Source organism: Symphalangus syndactylus, chromosome 17 (assembly GCF_028878055.3).
Source record: "Symphalangus syndactylus isolate Jambi chromosome 17, NHGRI_mSymSyn1-v2.1_pri, whole genome shotgun sequence".
Taxonomy (NCBI): domain Eukaryota; kingdom Metazoa; phylum Chordata; class Mammalia; order Primates; family Hylobatidae; genus Symphalangus; species Symphalangus syndactylus.
This window is the reverse complement of record NC_072439.2, coordinates 92969875-92988683: the sequence shown is the minus strand read 5'-3', so window position 1 is coordinate 92988683 and position 18809 is coordinate 92969875. Positions and strand designations below refer to the sequence as shown.

The 18809-nt window shown below is 35.8% G+C and overlaps 1 protein-coding gene across 9 annotated transcripts in view; it reads left to right on the top strand.

Moving 5' to 3' along the window:
* UTS2B (urotensin 2B) overlaps window positions 1-18809 on the top strand; it is a 75103-nt gene that overhangs the window by 11136 nt on the left and 45158 nt on the right. For 2 of the 9 annotated variants that reach the window (XR_010116693.1, XR_010116694.1), the window contains exons 3-6: window positions 2783-3009; window positions 6970-7068; window positions 8288-8325; window positions 9797-9890. Coding sequence is in view for 6 of the 9 variants with exons in the window: in XM_063621966.1 (XP_063478036.1) it covers window positions 2907-3009; window positions 6970-7068; window positions 8288-8325; window positions 9797-9890; window positions 11639-11762; window positions 16655-16726 (530 nt within the window). In the remaining 3 variants the exon portion in view is untranslated. Of the gene's footprint in view, window positions 1-2782; window positions 3010-6316; window positions 6411-6969; window positions 7069-8287; window positions 8326-9796; window positions 9891-11583; window positions 12059-15670; window positions 16627-16654; window positions 16727-18809 lie in introns of those variants that run through there. The other 7 variants (XM_063621966.1, XM_063621969.1, XR_010116695.1 and 4 more) reach the window with 7 other exon arrangements.

Genomic DNA, 18809 nt, shown 5'->3' with positions numbered 1-18809 from the left:
GTGAGAACATGCAGTATTTGGTTTTTTGTCCTTGCGATAGTTTACTGAGAATGATGTTTTCCAGTTTCATCCATGTCCCTACAAAGGACATGAACTCATCATTTTTTATGGCTGCATAGTATTCCATGGTGTATATTCATGCTTTCAAGTTACTAATTAGCACTCAGTTCCTTCAGCACGAAGAGCTCCCTTTAGCATTTCTTGTAAGACTGGTGTGGTGGTGATGAATTCCTTCAGCTTTTGCTTGTCTGGGAAAGTCTTTATATCTCCTTCATTTTGGAAGGACAGCTAGGGACTTATTTTTCATCACTTTTGTCAATATTATCTAAAATATGGCAGAAAAAATATTTTGGAAATTATATCAGATTTCTTAAAACTAAACTTTGTGGAAAAAAGATGTGAAACAAAATTATATATATGAACTCCTGGCCTCGTGATCTGCCCACCTCAGCCTCCCAAAGAGTTGGGATTACAGGCGTGAGCCACTGCGCCCAGCCCTGATTATTCATTTTGGGGCCAGGTGCAGTGGCTCACACCTGTAATCCCAGCTCTTTGGGAGGCTGAGGCAGGTGGATCACAAGGTCAGGAGTTCAAGACTAGCCTGACCAACATGGTGAAACCCCGTCTCTACTAAAAACACAAAAATTAGCCAGACATGGTGGTGGTATCCTGTAATCCCAGCTACTCAAGAGACTGAGGCAGGGGAATCGATTGAACCTGGGAGGTGGAGGTTGCAGTGAACCACGATCACGCCACTGTACTCCAGCCTGGGTGACAGAGAGAGACTCCATCTTAAAAAAAGAAAAGAAAAGAAATGAATAATCAGTATTCAACCTTATCAAAGGACAGTTAAATTATTTTGACACTTTCAGGAAAACTTCTTACCCATGAGAATTGGAGTTTCTCTTGCAGTTTACATCAACACTTTTTAAAAAACAGAATAATCTTATTTATGCTTAATTTTTAAAATTAAGGCAATAAAACCTGAATATGTCTTTAATACAGTACATATCTAAATTTCAAATTTCATTGGAAACCTATTTTCAGGTTTTTATTTTGAATTATTGATTAGATTTATTTTATATCTCATTTTTAAGTATATGACTTGTAATTATACAATCTTTCATCATATTTATATATTCTTTCTACATCACATGACATTAACTTCCTATTTTCCATCTTGGTACAATGTTTTAAAAACAGAGCTTAGAAAGCTAATTTAAATAACATTAAATAAATAAGGACAGATATCATCAAGGTATATTTGAATGACAGAGGTTTTGAAATGCTATGGAAGAATAAGCTTTTAGGATCTAGGTTCATCATTGTTCATGGTTGAATTCTTAAACTTAAGAAAGTAAGACACAAAGAGTTGCAATTATTCTTTCAGCTCATGTAGCTTTATAACTGGATGTAAAGTTTAAGGGGGTTATATTTTTGCCTTTCAATTTCTAGAAATTTTGGTTATTATTTAGTCACACGTCAAACGTGTTTTCACTCGTTTTTCCTGCAAACCACTATGGTACTTGCACATAGGGACAGAAATGGCTATGACTGCAGTGGAGGCAGACACACAAATACATAACTGATGAAAGGAGAAATGAATTTTGAACTATAGTAGATACACAAACAAAATGTTGTGAAAGTCCAAAGGAGAAAAATAAAGTTATGGCTCAAAGTAGAAAAAAGATCCAAAAGGCTAAACAGTTCTGGTGGCATTTGATCAGTAGCTTCAGGAATCAGTAGGTAAAATGGCAGGTTGTAGAATAAAGGATTCTAGGCAACCATGTCAGCAACTCTCTGAAGTGCAGAAAGTGCAGGATATATTCATGAATTAGTAGTCTAATGTGGCTGGTATACAAAAATATATAGTGAAAAATGAAACTGTAAAGGAAAAACAAGCCTAAATATCAAACTAAGTAATTTAGATTTTATTCAGGAACTTTATTAAAGCAACGGGTTAGTAAAAAGGTCAGTCATTCTCCTTAGTTAATACCATCATGTGCTGCAGTGTATGCACTGGAACAGAGTCAATTTTAGAGTGGATACATCCAAAGTCTTTTGGGACAAGCAAATGCCAAGACCAGAGGTCATTATACTATAGCATCCCTGGAGCCATAAAATTGAAATTGGAGATATACTGAAAGACTTTGACTTAAAAAGAAAACCAGCACAATTAAAGCAAGTATTAAAGAGAGTAACCGATGGGACATTTGCCAGCTTTGAATTAATTAAATTCAGCCTTAATTTTTAAAAGTGCTGCTTGCAGCAAAATGAAGCCATCCTTTTCTAATATAGTGAGACAGTAATGTGATCCCATTATGATTCATTTCAAATTTGAGCTTTTCTCTAGTTTATTCAGTTGGTTAAGAACAAAGTGATAGTTGCAAATAACATCACTATCAGGAAGACTACCACCTAGCTCAAAAGTAGTCAAATGAAAGACATTGTCCCCATTTTCACCTGCCCTCTATGCTCTCAGCTTTAGTATTAATAAGATTTGAGGTTAATTAATCCTGGAATCAGGAAATTAAACCATAAATTATGAAAATCCAACAGTTTTTTATTTCAAGATTTTGCTTCGTGCTTGTGCATCTATTTGAATGCGTGGGCATGCATAGGAATGCCTGCTTTTAGTGAAATGGGCAGGTATGAGATGTATTGATTGGGTTCTTCCTGCCATTGACTCTTAACAAATCTGTCGCTTCTCCAAGTAGTGAATCATGTTGACAGGGTGCATTGCATTTTATAGGTTTCTTTTCTTTCTTTTTCCTTTGTCTAGATCATTCGTAACTGAGGGACACTTGCCTTTTGCAACTAAGCTCTACTGAATTCCAAAGCTACAGAAACATCCATCTTGACCTGGAAAGTCTGTTTCTTTGCTAGTCCAGAAGATTTTTTTTAACATGAACAAGATCCTCTCAAGCACTCTTTGCTTTGGACTCCTAACTTTGTTATCCATGTTGATTTTTTTACAATCTGTGCATGGACGACCATATCTTACCGAAGGTACGTGCATATCAATTTAAAATCTTACAGGTGGGTAAGTAATTCTTCTATTTCTATTTGAACAAATTTGATTTTTCTGCCATTGTTGAAATCATGTTTTAAGGGATAAATATTAGTTAATAGCCAAATCTCCCTTAAGTAGTTGCTGGTCAGAATTAAATGTCATCTTCAATGCTGTTCTTTTCAAGTAGATTAATTTTACCCAAATTAATTTTACCCAATATTGCACTAAATTCACTTCAACTGTACTTTATTTTTTTTTAAATATTGGGGCATTGTTTCTCATTTGTAGTCCATGACCAAAGATTGGGAATGTATAAATAGTAATGCATCCTTCATATTTCAAAACTCTATCTTGGGGAAAGGAAAAGGAGATTTTCATCTTATAAGACTACTAGTAAGTTCTTTATGAAAATAGAGTACAACAATGAAAAATACATCAAGATAGAACTTGTATTTGCAGAGATTTGAGGAAAATAAAGCATTGGGGGAAATCATAGCAGTTTCAGGAGGGCAACGCTAACACCTACATTACACATTGTTTATCACATTTCCAACGTACTTAGGATACTTATGTTAAATGAAATAATTCCATCTATGACAGCTAGAAGATATACACCATGATAAAATTAGTGAAAATAAGTTTCTGCTCTTATAATATTATAATTTACATAATTTTTATTTAAAATTTTTGGTGCTTCTACAGAAAAAGTAGCTCTTAAACTGAGAATCCGTAGAGCGAGATTTAGTGATTTATCAGGCAACTTAGCCTCATTGAAACTTTAATACATTTCTTTATGTTTCCAAAATAGTGACTTAAAGTAATGTTCTCTAATACCTTTTCCAGCCTGAAATCTTGCTGTTTCTCTCCTCTGACTTCCTTGTCAGGAAAAGGGAGATAACCTTTTCCTCTCAGCTTACTTAAGGGGAACCAAGACAGAATGTAATAAATTTTGTTTACATCACATTAGATTGAGAAAAGGGATCAAGTTTCCAATTTCTGATTCTAATTCCATTTTACTAGACCTGGTTACCTCAATCAATAAAAAGTAGAATAGTTCTGTTGGCGGAGGAAATAAAATTGCATAATCCCTTATTATTTATTTATGAGGATTTTTCCCATTGAAAAACAAGTAGTCTCAGAGACCTAAATACAAGCCTGGGAATGAAAGATTCTGGATTTTATCCATGACACTCACATTTTATCTTTGGCCAGCCACAATCATTGCATTTGGTAGGTCTGCATTGCTCTTTCTATGAAATATTGACATTTCCAATGTTTCTAACATAATGTAAATATGAGAGGAAAAATGTGATTATTTGCTGAAGACTTTGCAAAATTAGGATTAGGTAACTGTAACTTCTAATTTCATGTGTATATGAACTAGAGAAAAATCTGCCTCTAAAGCATTTGCTAGATTACAGTTAAATAACACCTCTGACCTCAGAATGCCACACAGTGATATGCATATATCACTGACAGCACAGTGGAACTGTTTCTTTCAGAGACCTCTTTGATCTCAGTTTTATTATATGTAAATAAGGAAGATTAAATTATTAGTAAGGTTATTTTCTATCTAAATAGTCTAAGGTTAGAGTGAGCTCTTCTCCATGTATACATTTTTTATATCCACTATTTGACTTCTTTCAGTCTTTAATTTTAAAATAAGCATTTATCTGCTGACACAGACTACAAAGTTGGGGTTATCAGCTTTTTTCTGTGTGTTAGAACTCTCCAAGACAAATGGCACAATCCTCCCAGCTTACATCTGGTAGGGACCATATAAAAGTGTGCCTGAGGGAATGAGCCTGAAATTGGGCAAACTGCCTAACACAAAGGAGGAAGAAAGAGTATCATGACCAAGAAGATTGTGGCAAATTTATTTTTGGGAATATAATCGTTTTGGGAGTTTCCAGATTTCTTTCTGGTAAAATTTCTTGTCTCTACGCAGTAAAAACCTTCCCATGTAAATGGAAAGCAAAGAGACAACTAAATTTCTTAAGATTCATTATCTCTAGTAGTAATGAATGAACATTTTCTGTGTAATATTTGCAAAAACACTCTCTCATATTGGAGCAGCTTTGCCATCTTTTGTGTCAAATGTGTGTCTACACTCAGATATTTTATATTCAAATATTTCCTTTATTAATATTAACTGTTCAAAGATAGAAACATTAAAAATATGTTTTTTTCTTTTAAAGCTATATCTGTTTTAAAACTAAGTATGAAAACAAGAAACAAAAGACTCTTTCTATTGCTTTTTCTTTAGCCAATGTCTTACTTAACTTTAGAAATCAACTTTTTAAAATTCCTTGAGAAAAGTTTTTCTTCAGAGACTCCCATAAAAGAGGTTTTTTCCTTAAGAGATAGTGATAAGGAATTTCTGAGGACAAAGAGTTATGGAGGTATAATTATTGGAAGCAAAACTAATAAAGAAAGGCAAATCTATCAGTTTTGTTTTTTGAAAAATGTTTCACTCAACTCTGCAGGGTAATGGATTGTGAATTAAAGGAAAAAAAGCTTTAGATCCATACTCTTCTAGTTACATTGCTCTTAGTCATATACATTTTCTAAATTGAAGGTAATGAATCTGTTTCTCTTACCATAGTTGTCTTTCTGAAACAAGTAATTATTATCTGGCTCTGAAATATTCCTTCTTTTTTTCAATGAAAACATTTTAAAGATTACAATTTAACATTTTTAATGAATGATTAAAATAAAAATTACATTATTTCATAATAATGTGTTTCTTTTAAACTAAACTATCTCTGAGAGTCTTTGTATAATTGATGCTGAACAAAATTTGATATTCTGTTGGTATTTTAAATACTCAAAAGAAAATTTTACCAATATTTTTTATGTTTATGAAGCAAAGAAAATTGAAGAATTGAGCAACAATTAAGTGTCTTTGGTTAATGTAGAAAACTGTGATCCTGTCACCTGCCCCAAATTATTCATTTTCTTCTTTTAATTAGCCATTTAATTGTTTGAATTTATCAACTAACGTTTTGTAGAGAAAGGAAAGACAGGTAATTTTAAGAAATAGATGAGTCAACTTATAAGCCATTTCTCTAGCTGAAACCATAGTACTCACTCCTAAACTTAAATCTCATTAATATTGCTTCTACTCACATTCTAACAGTTAATACAAAGAGACAGGGAGAAGAAAAGATGATCTTACAGAAATTATGTGATAAAGGTTTGATTTTTCAGACCATCTCACTAAAGTTCATTGTAATATACTAATTATTATTTCAATTGAATTATTTGTCAATGGATATTTTGTTGAATCTTCATGTTTTATAGCTTGCTAGAAGTCTCTTGTCTCAATTTCTACTCCGGAATGAAGATAATTACAGTACTGAGACATTTAGGGACCTGAGGAATGAATGGCTGTGAGGTAAATTGACAAAGATGGAAAGATGTTAATATGGAAGAGGTGGACACCATCCTAGCTCTGCCACAATCTTCCTTGGATGCTTCGAAGGAAATTCCCAGAACACAAACTGGCTTATATATGTAAATGTGGATATAAATGTGTATATAATCAAATAAAATCACAAAATAGAATGTTATATTTTTATTTTGAAAACTACTTTTAGTTTATACTTATGTTAAATAAAATAGTAGAAAATTCCAGAAACACAGATTAAAAAGAAGAAAGTAAAATTCACCTCCAATTCTTCTACTCAGAAGTAATCACAGGCAAAACTTTAGGGTGCAACCTCCAGGTATATGCATATATTCTCTCTCTTTCTGTGTCTGTCTGTCTTTGACTGTCCATATTCATTCAATATCTATTCAATAATTTTTTAAATGACCCATCCCTTTGGATTATACACTCTCTCTACATTTCTTTTGTTGTTAAATATACAAATTGATAGTAGCCTGTAAGACCAATTTAATTAGAAATATTTTCGGTGACTCAAATTGAAAATGGTGGTTTTTGATCATTACAGGAAATGAAATATTTCCAGATAAAAAATATACAAATCGTGAGGAACTATTGTTGGCTCTACTGAATAACAATTTTGATTTCCAAAGACCTTTCAACACTGGTGAGTTAAGGATAAAGTCAAGCTCTATTTATTAAAAAATAACAATCTATTTTGTCTTGAGACTTGCTTTTTCTAAATGTTAATTTATATTAAATGAAATAATTACTCTTTTATATGCTACACTAAAGAGTTAAGTGATTTTTTTGTTTGATATTTATGTTAAATCCATGGAGTTATTAACAAATATTAAAAGCCTATTTTGGTCAATTTGAGGGTCCTAATGGGATTGGTAAACATATAGTAAAAAAAATAGTTACCTTTATTCATATTTTCTTCTCATCTGTGCAATTCCCCACTAGTATCACTAGTATTTTCTTTTATTAAATGTTTCAAAAGTATTATAGGTTTCTTCTAGAAATTTCACAAATTAACTGCAGCTTTGTTGTAGTTAATTTAGCATTATTTTAATCAAATTCTTTCAATTTTAGAAAATGGTTGGAGTACAGATGATGAATGAAAAATTTAGGCTACACCAATTGAGATTATTTTTATTTGAAGAACAGGAGAATCTGACTTACAAATATCCATGAGATTGTCCTTCAAGAAATGACTGAGATTTTGTCAGAAATTTAACAAGTCTAGCTTAAGAGAAAATGTGACAGTATGATACTGTGCTACTCTCCCATACAACATCTGAAGTAGTCTAAAAATGTCTGTATTCATAGAACAAAATGCTGGTTAAAAGAATAACTTAATAAATACTTTTTAAATTCAGGGTTTTTAAACTAAAAGTAATATATTATTATTGAAAAATAAGTGAAATTTATAAAAACAAAAAATTTATACCCCAATTTTAAAACCTGGAGCAAGTTAGGCTTAGTATTTTGGAGAATTTTCTTCTTGATTGAATTATACATAGAATACATGGCTTGCTTCCCCCTCCCCACCAACCCCATTTAATGTTGTTTTATGAGAATTTCCACATGCCAGCAAAAATAGTTTATTTCTAAATAATAGGTCATGCTAGAACTATTGTCTACTTTAGAAAAACTTTGCTAATTATTGAAAATTACATATTTCAGATGACATAACTGATTGCATTTCAATACTATGGGCATTGAAAAATATACTGGAGGTTTTATATTAGGAATGGATGGGTGATGTCAAATCATATGAAAAAGACCTATGCTTTCTATGTAAGATCTTAAATGTGTGTACTGAAGCAAATTAAATATTACTTGCAATGTACGTTTTTTCATGTGACAAATGTGTCTTGCAGACCTAGCATTGCCTAACAAACTGGAAGAACTTAACCAGGTGAGAATGTGAAATACTTAAATGAGCAGTTTTAATAACAATTATAAGGAAATTTCTTCTTGACACAATGTTTTTTAAAATAAATTATTAATACTACAATGTAAAACTTTTATTCCTGCTAAACAAAAGGTGAAGCTATTTTGTAGAAAAAGAAAAATCAAGTTATACTAACACAAAACAAAACAAAACTATGGCTGAAGTGATCATTCTTTATAATGTCTAGAAATCTGCATTCTAATTTTAGCTTTGCAATTATCAAACTGTGAAACCTGGGGCAAACAAATTCTCTGGACTGAAATCTCCTCATCTGTAGAATGGGAGGCTGTAAATAGATGGATGTTTTTTGAAGTTATTGTTTTTAAACAGTGGGAATCTTTTTTCCCCCAAATGTTATGTTTTCCCAGTAAATGAAACATGTAAAAGTCGAGCTGTTTGGCTTGAAGCAGCTGGTGTGAAGAGCCTGAAGTGCTGCCTTCTTGACAGGGACCCCTAGTAATACCCTTTTCTCCGTGCAATTCCATTATTCTGCAAACTGGCCCTTTGGGAGAGAGAATTATTCTCATCATTCTCTTCTGAGTAGCACCAACATGGAGATAAACAGTGGTCCAGGCTGAACCCTACTTTTGTAGTTAGTTCTTCAGGGCCTAAGGCAATTAGTAACCTGATTAAAAATTAAAATAAGTTGAATTCTGGATGGAAACCTTAGGGCCTCAAAATGCTTTTTCCTTCCAGCTAGAAAAGACAAAAAATTCAGGAAATCCAAGCATTGACATAATAATTTGTAGCTCCTTGAAAAGACCTGCTCATTATAGGTGACACAAAATGAAGTCCAAGTACACAGGCTGTATTTACATGTTCCCCATTAACATCCAGAGGTGACTTCCTTTGCCCAAAACCTGTTTCTTTCTGATCGTTTGTTGAGTCATGTACCTTTCCTAGTCAGCCCCTAAATGCATGATCCCTGTTTTTCTTCTCTCTTTTTTTTAATTCCTTTGTTTCTATTTCCTCCTTTTTCTCTCTTCCTTTCTTTCGTCCATTTTTTCTCTTTCTTTTTCTTTCTTTTATCTTTCCTCTTCTTCAACAGAGAACAGCATGGTTGTTGTTGTTTGTTTTTTTGTTTGTTTGTTTGTTTGTTTTGAGACAGAGTCTCGCTCTGTTGCCCTGGCAGAAGTACAGTGGTGCAATCTCGGCTCACTGCAACCTCCACCTCCTGGGTTCACACCATTCTCCTGCCTTAGCCTCCCGAGTAGCTGGGACTACAGGTGCCTGCTACCACGCCCAGCTAATTTTTTGTAGTTTTAGTAGAGGTGGAGTTTTACTGTGTTAGCCAGGATGGTCTTGATCGCCTGACCTCGTGACCTGCCTGCCTCGGCCTCCCAAAGTGCTGGGATTACAGGCATAAGCCACCACACCCGGTCAACAGTATGGCTTTACAGAAGACCAATTAATTATCATTTTACAATTTTATCAGCTGGAAAAGCTAAAAGAACAGCTAGTGGAGGAGAAGGATTCTGAGACGTCCTATGCTGTAGATGGTCTATTCTCTTCTCATCCTAGCAAACGAGGTAAGCTTTTATTTCAAAGTTTTAAGATTGACTTCCAAAAGATTATTTTTGCAGTTATTTCTGAAAGGAAGAAGATTCATTTGGCATTTCTTAATCTTATGGTGGTGATCAATATAAAGGCTCATATTAAAAAAATATATTCCAATAAAAGTGTTACCATATAAATGTATTTGAGCTTTCTGGTCTTTACAACAGGGGGCCAGTTCACACTTCTCAGGCTTAAATAAAATAGGTCCTTATTGTATAAACTCTGGCTTACCCTTGCTATTTTGGCTTAAACACTGAAGCAGCAAAGACCACAAATAGAAATAATCCATTTTAAGTCAATTTAAAATTTCATAGAATCTATTCTGACGTAAGGGGAAACTTCGTTGCTATAACATTTGTTACAAGGTTCGATTCATAGCATTTAATTTTAGAAAGATTACTTTTTTGGATTATGCTTTTGGATAGTTTTTCCTAGGAAATTATTGTTTCTTACTTTGTTTTTATTTTTGAAAAAAAAAATGTATTACTGTTTCTTTGTTCATGTAGTGATGAGAGATTTCCTAAGGCATATTTATTTTTACTTGTCCCCTGTACCAGATTTGTCTTTAACTTCTGTAAAATCATATTTTAACAATATTATTGAGGGAAGAAGATGAACAGTGTTAAGCCCTAAACATATACCAGACATTTTATATTTTAATGTCTCAAAATATCGTCATTAAGCATTCAGACTCTAGAGCTAGACTGCCTGGGTTCAAATTTTAACTTTGACTACCTATGCAACCTTGGAGAGTTATCTAATTTTCTCTGCCTCATTTTCTTTGCCTAAAAATGCGGTTAATGATAATAATCTTCATGGGATTGTTGGGAGGAGTACATGAGTTAATTTAATTTAAAATAATTCCTAGTATGTAGTAAGTACTATGTAAGCTTAACTTAAAACATTATTTTGATAATTATTACTACAATTATTTTCTACATGAATCCCATACGACAGCTATTAATATGACTTTTTTTATAGATGAGAAAACTGCATCTCAGAAGGGTTAAATTTCATGCTGAAAATAACCCAACTGCTAAGTGACTTAGCTAGTAAGGCTGAAGGATAAAGTGGCAGAAGATGAAGTGGAGGGTAGGAGGGAGGGAATTTAGTGGCTTTTTTTTTTTTTCTTTGAGATGGAGTTTCACTGCCCAGGCTGGAGTGCAATGGCACAATCTCGGCCCACTGCAACCTCTGTCTCTGGGGTTCAAGCAATTATCCTGCCTCAGCCTCCCAAGTAGCTGGGATTACAGGCATGCACCATCACGCCCGGCTAATTTTTGTATCTTTAGTAGAGATGGGTTTCACCATGTTGGTCAGGCTGGTCTGATTCTGGATATATTTCAAATAAAAGTCAGCAAAATGTGCTGTAGAATTACACATGAAGTGTAAAAAATAGGCAGGTGTCAAAAAGTACTCCAAGGATTTTGTTTTGAGCAACTAGGAACAAAGGACAGTTTCTGTTTATTGAGCCAAGGATAACTGGAAGAGAAGAAAGTACAAGAGAAAGGTTGAAATAGAGATTTGTTGGACCTTTCCTGAATCAGTATCGCTTAGGCTATTAGGTGTTAACAGTTGTAATCTAAATCTCAGAGGCTTGGTGTAATAAAGTCGGGAATTGCATCCAGTCCTTGTAGCGTAGCACAGCACCGCTCTATTCTGTAGCCCTATCATCCAGAATGTTGATACAGCTTAACTGCCTTCAACATTGCCAAAACAGAAGAGGATAAAGGATACATCCCAGCTTTCAATTGCCTCAGTTCAGAAGGGACACATATCATTTCTACTGAAGTCCATTGGCCGGGATTAGTCACTGGGACTACCACCACCATATGGCAAGGCAGGTTGGTAAACGTAAGAAAGTTGCTATAGTACTTGGTGAGCACTGCCTCTGTCGTAGTCTATCCTTTATCTCTTCTTAAGAACATAGACTATACTCAACTCATTCTCAGTAGAGACAACCCCAAATCTCTTCTAGTGACTGCATGCAGCACAAATAACAGGCTTTCCAGGATATATTTACTAGTCTTCATCAGATATAATGTGGCCATTCCTTTTTTTTGAGACGGAGTCTCGCTCTATAGCCCAGGCTGGAGTGCAGTGGTGCGATCTCGGCTCACTGCAACTTCTGCCTCCCAGGTTCCAGCTATTCTCCTGCCTCAGCCTCCGGAGTAGATGGACTACAGGCGGGCGCCACCAAGCCCGGCTAATTTTGTATTTTTAGTAGAGATGGGGGTTTCATCGTGTTGGCCAGGCTGGTCTCAAACTCCTGACCTCAGGTGATCCACCTGCTTTGGCCTCTCAAAGTGCTGGGATTACAGGCGTGAGGCATTATGCCCTGCCCCGCCCCCCCTTTTATTTTTTTTTAGACGGAGTTTTGCTCTTGTTGCCTAGGCTGGAGTGCAATGGCACGCGACCTCGGCTCACTGCAACCGTCGCCTTGTGGGTTCAAGCTATTCTCCTGCCTCAGCCTCCCAAGTAGCTGGGATAACAGGCATGCGCCACCACGCCGAGCTAATTTTTTGTATTTTCAGTAGAGACAGGTTTCACCATATTGGCCAGGCTGTTCTCGAACTCCTGACCTCAGGTGATCCACCTGCTTCTGCCTCCCAAAATGCTGGGATTACAGGCATGAGCCACCACACCCAGCCAAGCTACTCTTCGTTCACAGACCTATCAACTGAAAAGACGAGTTATTATTCACCCCATACAAATCCAACAATTAGCAGAGGAACAGGGAAAGGATAATCGCAATCAACAGCAAACTAAATATGCTGCTCTAGGCACATGGTCTGAATCCCAAGCTGTTGCAGATGCCAGTTTTATGACTTATTTTGCCATTTAATAAAATAACTCTTAATTTTTTCAAACCTATGATATCAGTTTCCTTGTCTGCCATTAATGAGTTTCTGATACTGTGTCAGATTTTAGGTATGTTTTACAGCAGCACCCTCACTTCACATTGTCAAACTGTATATTGGGATATGCTTAGCAAGCTAACAAAATAGCCTTTAAATCTCAGTGATGCAACTTTCTATAATTTTGATCGAGTTTACATGAAGTCTTACATATGTTGATCATTTTTCCTACACTGCATGCACACACTGTGTGGAACACATGGTCTCCAATGTGGGATAGGAAAGAGATGAAACAGGTAAATATGCTTTTAACTGCCAGAGCTATGCACATGTTCCCAATTTAACTCAATGGGGATGTGGGATCCCTAGGAAATATAGAGAAGTCTTAGAAATAGCTGAAGAGTTGTATTCCTACCACGTATCTTGGGTATGTTATGCCATATATAATAAAATCTTCCAGGAGTAAATTGAGTAGAAGATTAGATTTATGAATTTGAAGTTAGTGAATACGAATTTATATCTCCAATCAGCTGAGATTAGAGATATACATTTGACAGTTATCAGCATTATAAATATTGTTTGGCATTTTGATGAGAGCATCTAGGGAGTGGCTCCAAATATAAAGAAAAGATATATAAAAACTGAGACCCAGATCATTCCAGGGGAAGAAACTGAGCAGATGAGGCAGAGTCCACAAAACAGCCTGAGTTGGAGCAGGTACAAAGAAGGAGGCAAGAAAGCAACACCCGGAAGTCAAGTAAAAAAACTGTTTCCAGGAAAAAGGAGTTTAAGTCTATCCAAAGCTATTGTTACCAAAACGCCGGGCGTTCCGTGTAGGTCCTGCAGCTCACTGCACAGAAAGCTGATCACTGAGACAAGTATTACCAAGGAAGAAGGCTTTAATCAGGTGCTGCAGCTGAGGAGATGGAAGCTCAGTCTCGAATCCATCTCTCTAACTCACTAAAACCAGGGTTTATATAGCAGGGAAGAAATGTAACTATGTGTGAGAAAGGCAAGGAAGCAATCATGATGAATGAGGGGTCCAATATCTCATGGTCTGGATGTGGTGATCTGGTGAGTTTCAGTTCTTTGACTTTTTTTTTTTTTTTTTTGAGACAGAGTCTCGCTCTGTCACCAGGCTGGAGTGCAGTGGTGCGATCTCTGCTCACTGCAACCTCTGCCTTTCATGTTCAAGCGATTCTCCTTCCTCAGACACCCAAATAGCTGGGACTACAGGCATGCAGCCACCACCCTCAGCTAATGTTTGTATTTTTAGTAGAGACAGGATTTCACCATGTTGGTCAGAATGGTCTCGATCTCCTGACCTCGTGTCTGCCCACCTCGTCCTCCCAAAGTGCTGGGATTACAGGCATGAGCCACTGCACCTGGCCCTTTGATACTTTTTTTGAGAGGCCTAAAGGTCATTTCCTGAGGAAGAAACTCACGTAAAACAAATACAAGCTTTAAGCTTTAACAGCAGAAGGGTCAATTTCTGATTATCCAAAAACAACTGTCTATGGGCCTATTGGGCTGATTTCACTATGACAGATCCAGTAAAATGAGGACTGAGAACTTCCAGTTGAATTCAGCAGAGGAAAGGTCATTAATGGCCTTGCCAAGGATTGTTTGATGAACTTTTTGTTAAAGAAAACATGACTATAGAACTGGAACCACTGACAATAGAAAATTCTCTTAAATAATTTTGTGCTAAGGAATAGAAAAAAAATTAGTACATCAGCTAGAATGATTTGAAAGCATCAAAAAAAAAAAAAAAAACACCTTTTTGTTTATTTTTAAGAAAGTAGATAATACAACATGTTTGTAGGTCAGGTACCAGTGGCTTACACCTGCAATCCCACTACTTTGGGAGGCCAAGGCAGGAGAATCACTTGTGCCCAATCGTTTGAGACCAGCCTGGCCAATATAGGGAGGCTGTGTCGCTACAAAAAATTGAAAAAATTAGCCTGGTCTGGTGACCCCTGCTAGTAGTCCCAGGTACTCATGAGATTGAGACTGGAGGGTCCCTTGAGCCCAGGAGTTCGAGCTTGCAGTGAGCTATGGTTGTGCCACTGCACTCCACCTTGGGTGACAAAGCTGAACATAATCCACATTATACATGAAGTGCAGTGCTGTTGCCATAACTAGAGACTAACCACTGTGAGTAACAACATATGAAGATGAAATAGACCCAGAAATCCAGCTTAAGACAGTAAAAACTTATGCTTACTGTGAAATATTGTACCTTTCTTTAATCTGTTAATATATCGTTGATAGACATCTGCTACAAATATAGCTGTCCAACTCCTAGCATCATGCTAAAAACAGAGTATACAAGAGTTAACAAGACGGCCATTAAGTGACAACAGAAAGCTAGTTGGGGTTTTACCTTATGTAAATGGTAAATGGTGCACGCTATACACATTGGGGAATTGGCTCTACCACCAATATGACTCATGACAGTTCCCTTTGACCACATCCAAAAAGTTCTCCAAACTATATTCCATTGTATATTTAATTGAGCTGTTCATGTGGTTTAAGTCTTGGCTAAGTGTAAGCTTATATTCTTCTGCCAGACTCAGATATTCAAAGACATCTGAATGGACAGAGAGGTCAGTGATGATAACTTTCCAAAGCATACTATAAAAAGAACATTGGCCAGTCATGGTGGCATGCACCTGTCGTCCTAGCTACTCAGGAGGCTGAGGTTAGAGAATCACTTGAAGCTGTAGCACTCTATGATCATGCCTATGAATAGCCACTGTGGTCCAGGCTGGGGAATATAGTGAGAAGCTTCATCTTTAAAAAAAAAAAAAAAAACCTGAAAAAAAAGAAGGTGAGATTAGTGGGTGAAGCGCCTCACTTCAATGTCTGAAAATAGACTTCTGCTTTCGCAGGGTTTGAATGTGGCTTCTAAGGGAAACTGTGGCTCTTGAAGAAATGAAAAATAGGCTCTGAGTGATATCATAAAACTCTGTTTATACGTGGTGATAAGCACAGGGGCTACGGTGTATTTGGGGAGGAAAACCTGGGCAAGCACATGGAAATTTATCATTCATTTCAATGAGGGATTATACGTTTTTCAACTCTTTTTCACTGTAAATACCACTGATCAACAATGAATCAAAGACCCTTCTCCCAAGGGACTTAGTTTTATAAGCTACTTAAATAAAAGGAAATTAGAGAAACTGATAATTAGCTAGATGCAACTACTGTAAGTCAAGTGATTGGTAACAACCTACAGAAGATTTAAAATGCTTCATTTATCTATTTGAAGATTGAAATGCTAATATATTTGGTTTGATATCTCTGAAGAATCATTTTATGATCAGAATGGGAGGACTAAATGTGATGACAAATGAAGTTAATTAAATATCATTTTGTGGTCTGCAAACTGACCTTTAAACTGTCTTCCTTCCTCTTCACTCAATAGATAGATTCTCATTAGCACTGCTTTTTTACTTATGTGACTTTCTTTTTGGTATTTCAGTTACCTCAAGTGTAAAATAGAGGGATGAATCTCATAGGGCAGTCTATTGAATTCTCTAGACTGTATTATACATATTATCATGTATAACAGTGTTGTCCAATAGAATTTTCTGTGATGGGAACATTCTCTAGTTTGTACTGTCCATTATGGTAGTCACTGGCTACAAGTGCTACTGAGCACTTGAAATGTGACTAGTATGATGGAGATGCTGAATTTTTAATTTATTTAATTGTAATTAACTTAAAGATCCACATGAGGTTAGTAGCTACCATATTGACTGTCCCTTTTAAAAACTTAACTCTTGCATTCAGGCACACATAAGCTATTGATTCAAGAGCAAGTTTTATCAAATATTCTTCTAATAAAAAGTGTATTTTGTTTTCTTCTTTAGCTTGCTTTTGGAAATACTGTGTTTAGAGCTTTTTCTTCGGATGCAAAAAAAAGATAAGAATATCAGGAAAAGGTATATATCTACTCACTCTGCTGTTTAAAATTGTAGCTGTTTCAATCATAAAGAAACTGGCATTTAATATGCATATGATTTTTTCACCTTGTTCTTGTTACTAAGTCAATTATAATAAGCTTAAGGTTTATGTTGTGAATAATCACTAATCAGTTGCACCTTTGAATGGTATGTCACTATCCATATGGTTTTGTAGAGCTAGAGTTGAAAATGCTGTATCTATTGTATGCTTTCCATAAATTCATTGCTTATATAAAGTTTTATCCTGTTGTGACTATACTGTTGAACTATTAATTAAAACATTTTGAAAAGCATCTTGGAAAGTTAAATTATATTGTCTCAAGTTACATGGAAAATATTCATTATTGTTCTTTCTCATTTTTATGATTGTATTGGCCACCTCTCTTTTCTATTAATTTGAACAATGGTCGTTGAGACTACCCCAACAAATGGATACATTACTAAAGCAGAAACAGATTTATTAAACTCTGGGGGAAAAGTACTAGATGCCTTAAAGACAGAATGTTAAGAAAACTTTCTTTTTTTTTTATTATTATTATTATACTTTAGGTTTTAGGGTACATGTGCACAATGTGCAGGTTTGTTACATATGTATCCATGTGCCATGTTGATTTCCTGCACTCATTAACTCGTCATTTAGCATTAGGTATATCTCCTAATGCTGTCCTTCCCCCCTCCCGCAACCCCACAACAGTCCGCGGAGTGTGATGTTCCCCTTCCTGTGTCCATGAGTTCTCATTGTTCAATTCCCACCTATGAGTGAGAACATGCGGTGTTTGGTTTTTTGTCCTTGCGATAGTTTACTGAGAATGATGTTTTCCAGTTTCATCCATGTCCCTACAAAGGACATGAACTCATCATTTTTTATGGCTGCATAGTATTCCATGGTGTATATGTGCCACATTTTCTTAATCCAGTCTATCGTTGTTGGACATTTGGGTTGGTTCCAACTCTTTCTTTGCTATTGTGAATAGTGCCGCAATAAACATACGTGTGCATGTGTCTTTATAGCAGCATGATTTATAGTCCTTTGGGTATATACCCAGTAATGGGATGGCTGGGTCAAATGGTATTTCTAGTTCTAGATCGCTGAGGAATCGCCACACTGACTTCCACAATGGTTGAACTAGTTTACAGTCCCACCAACAGTGTAAAAGTGTTCCTATTTCTCCACATCCTCTCCAGCACCTGTTGTTTCCCGATTTTTTAATGATGGCCATTCTAACTGGTGTGAGATGGTATCTCACTGTGGTTTTGATTTGCATTTCTCTGATGGCCAGTGATGATGAGCATTTCTTCATGTGTTTTTTGGCTGCATAAATGTCTTCTTTTGAGAAGTGTCTGTTCATGTCCTTCACCCACTTTTTGATGGGGTTGTTTTTTTCTTGTAAATTTGTTTGAGTTCATTGTAGATTCTGGATATTAGCCCTTTGTCAGATGAGTAGGTTGCAAAAATTTTCTCCCATTCTGTAGGTTGCCTGTTCACTCTGATGGTAGTTTCTTTTGCTGTGCAGAAGCTCTTTAGTTTAATTAGATCCCATTTGTCAATTTTGGCTTTTGTTGCCATTGCTTTTGGTGTTTTACACATGAAGTCCTTGCCCACGCCTATGTCCTGAATGGTATTGCCTAGGTTTTCTTGTAGGATTTTAATGGTTTTAGGTCTAACATTTAAGTCTTTAATCCATCTTGAATTAATTTTTGTATAAGGTGTAAGGAAGGGATCCAGTTTCAGCTTTCTACATATGGCTAGCCAGTTTTCCCAGCACCATTTATTAAATAGGGAATCCTTTCCCCATTTCTTGTTTTTGTCAGGTTTGTCAAAGATCAGATAGTTGTAGCTATGCGGCATCATTTCTGAGGGCTCTGTTCTGTTCCATTGATCTATGTCTCTGTTGTGGTACCAGTACCATGCTGTTTTGGTTACTGTAGCCTTGTAGTATAGTTTGAAGTCAGGTAGGGTGATGCCTCCAGCTTTGTTCTTTTGGCTTAGGATTGACTTGGCGATGCGGGCTCTTTTTTGGTTCCATATGAACTTAAGTAGTTTTTTCCAATTCTGTGAAGA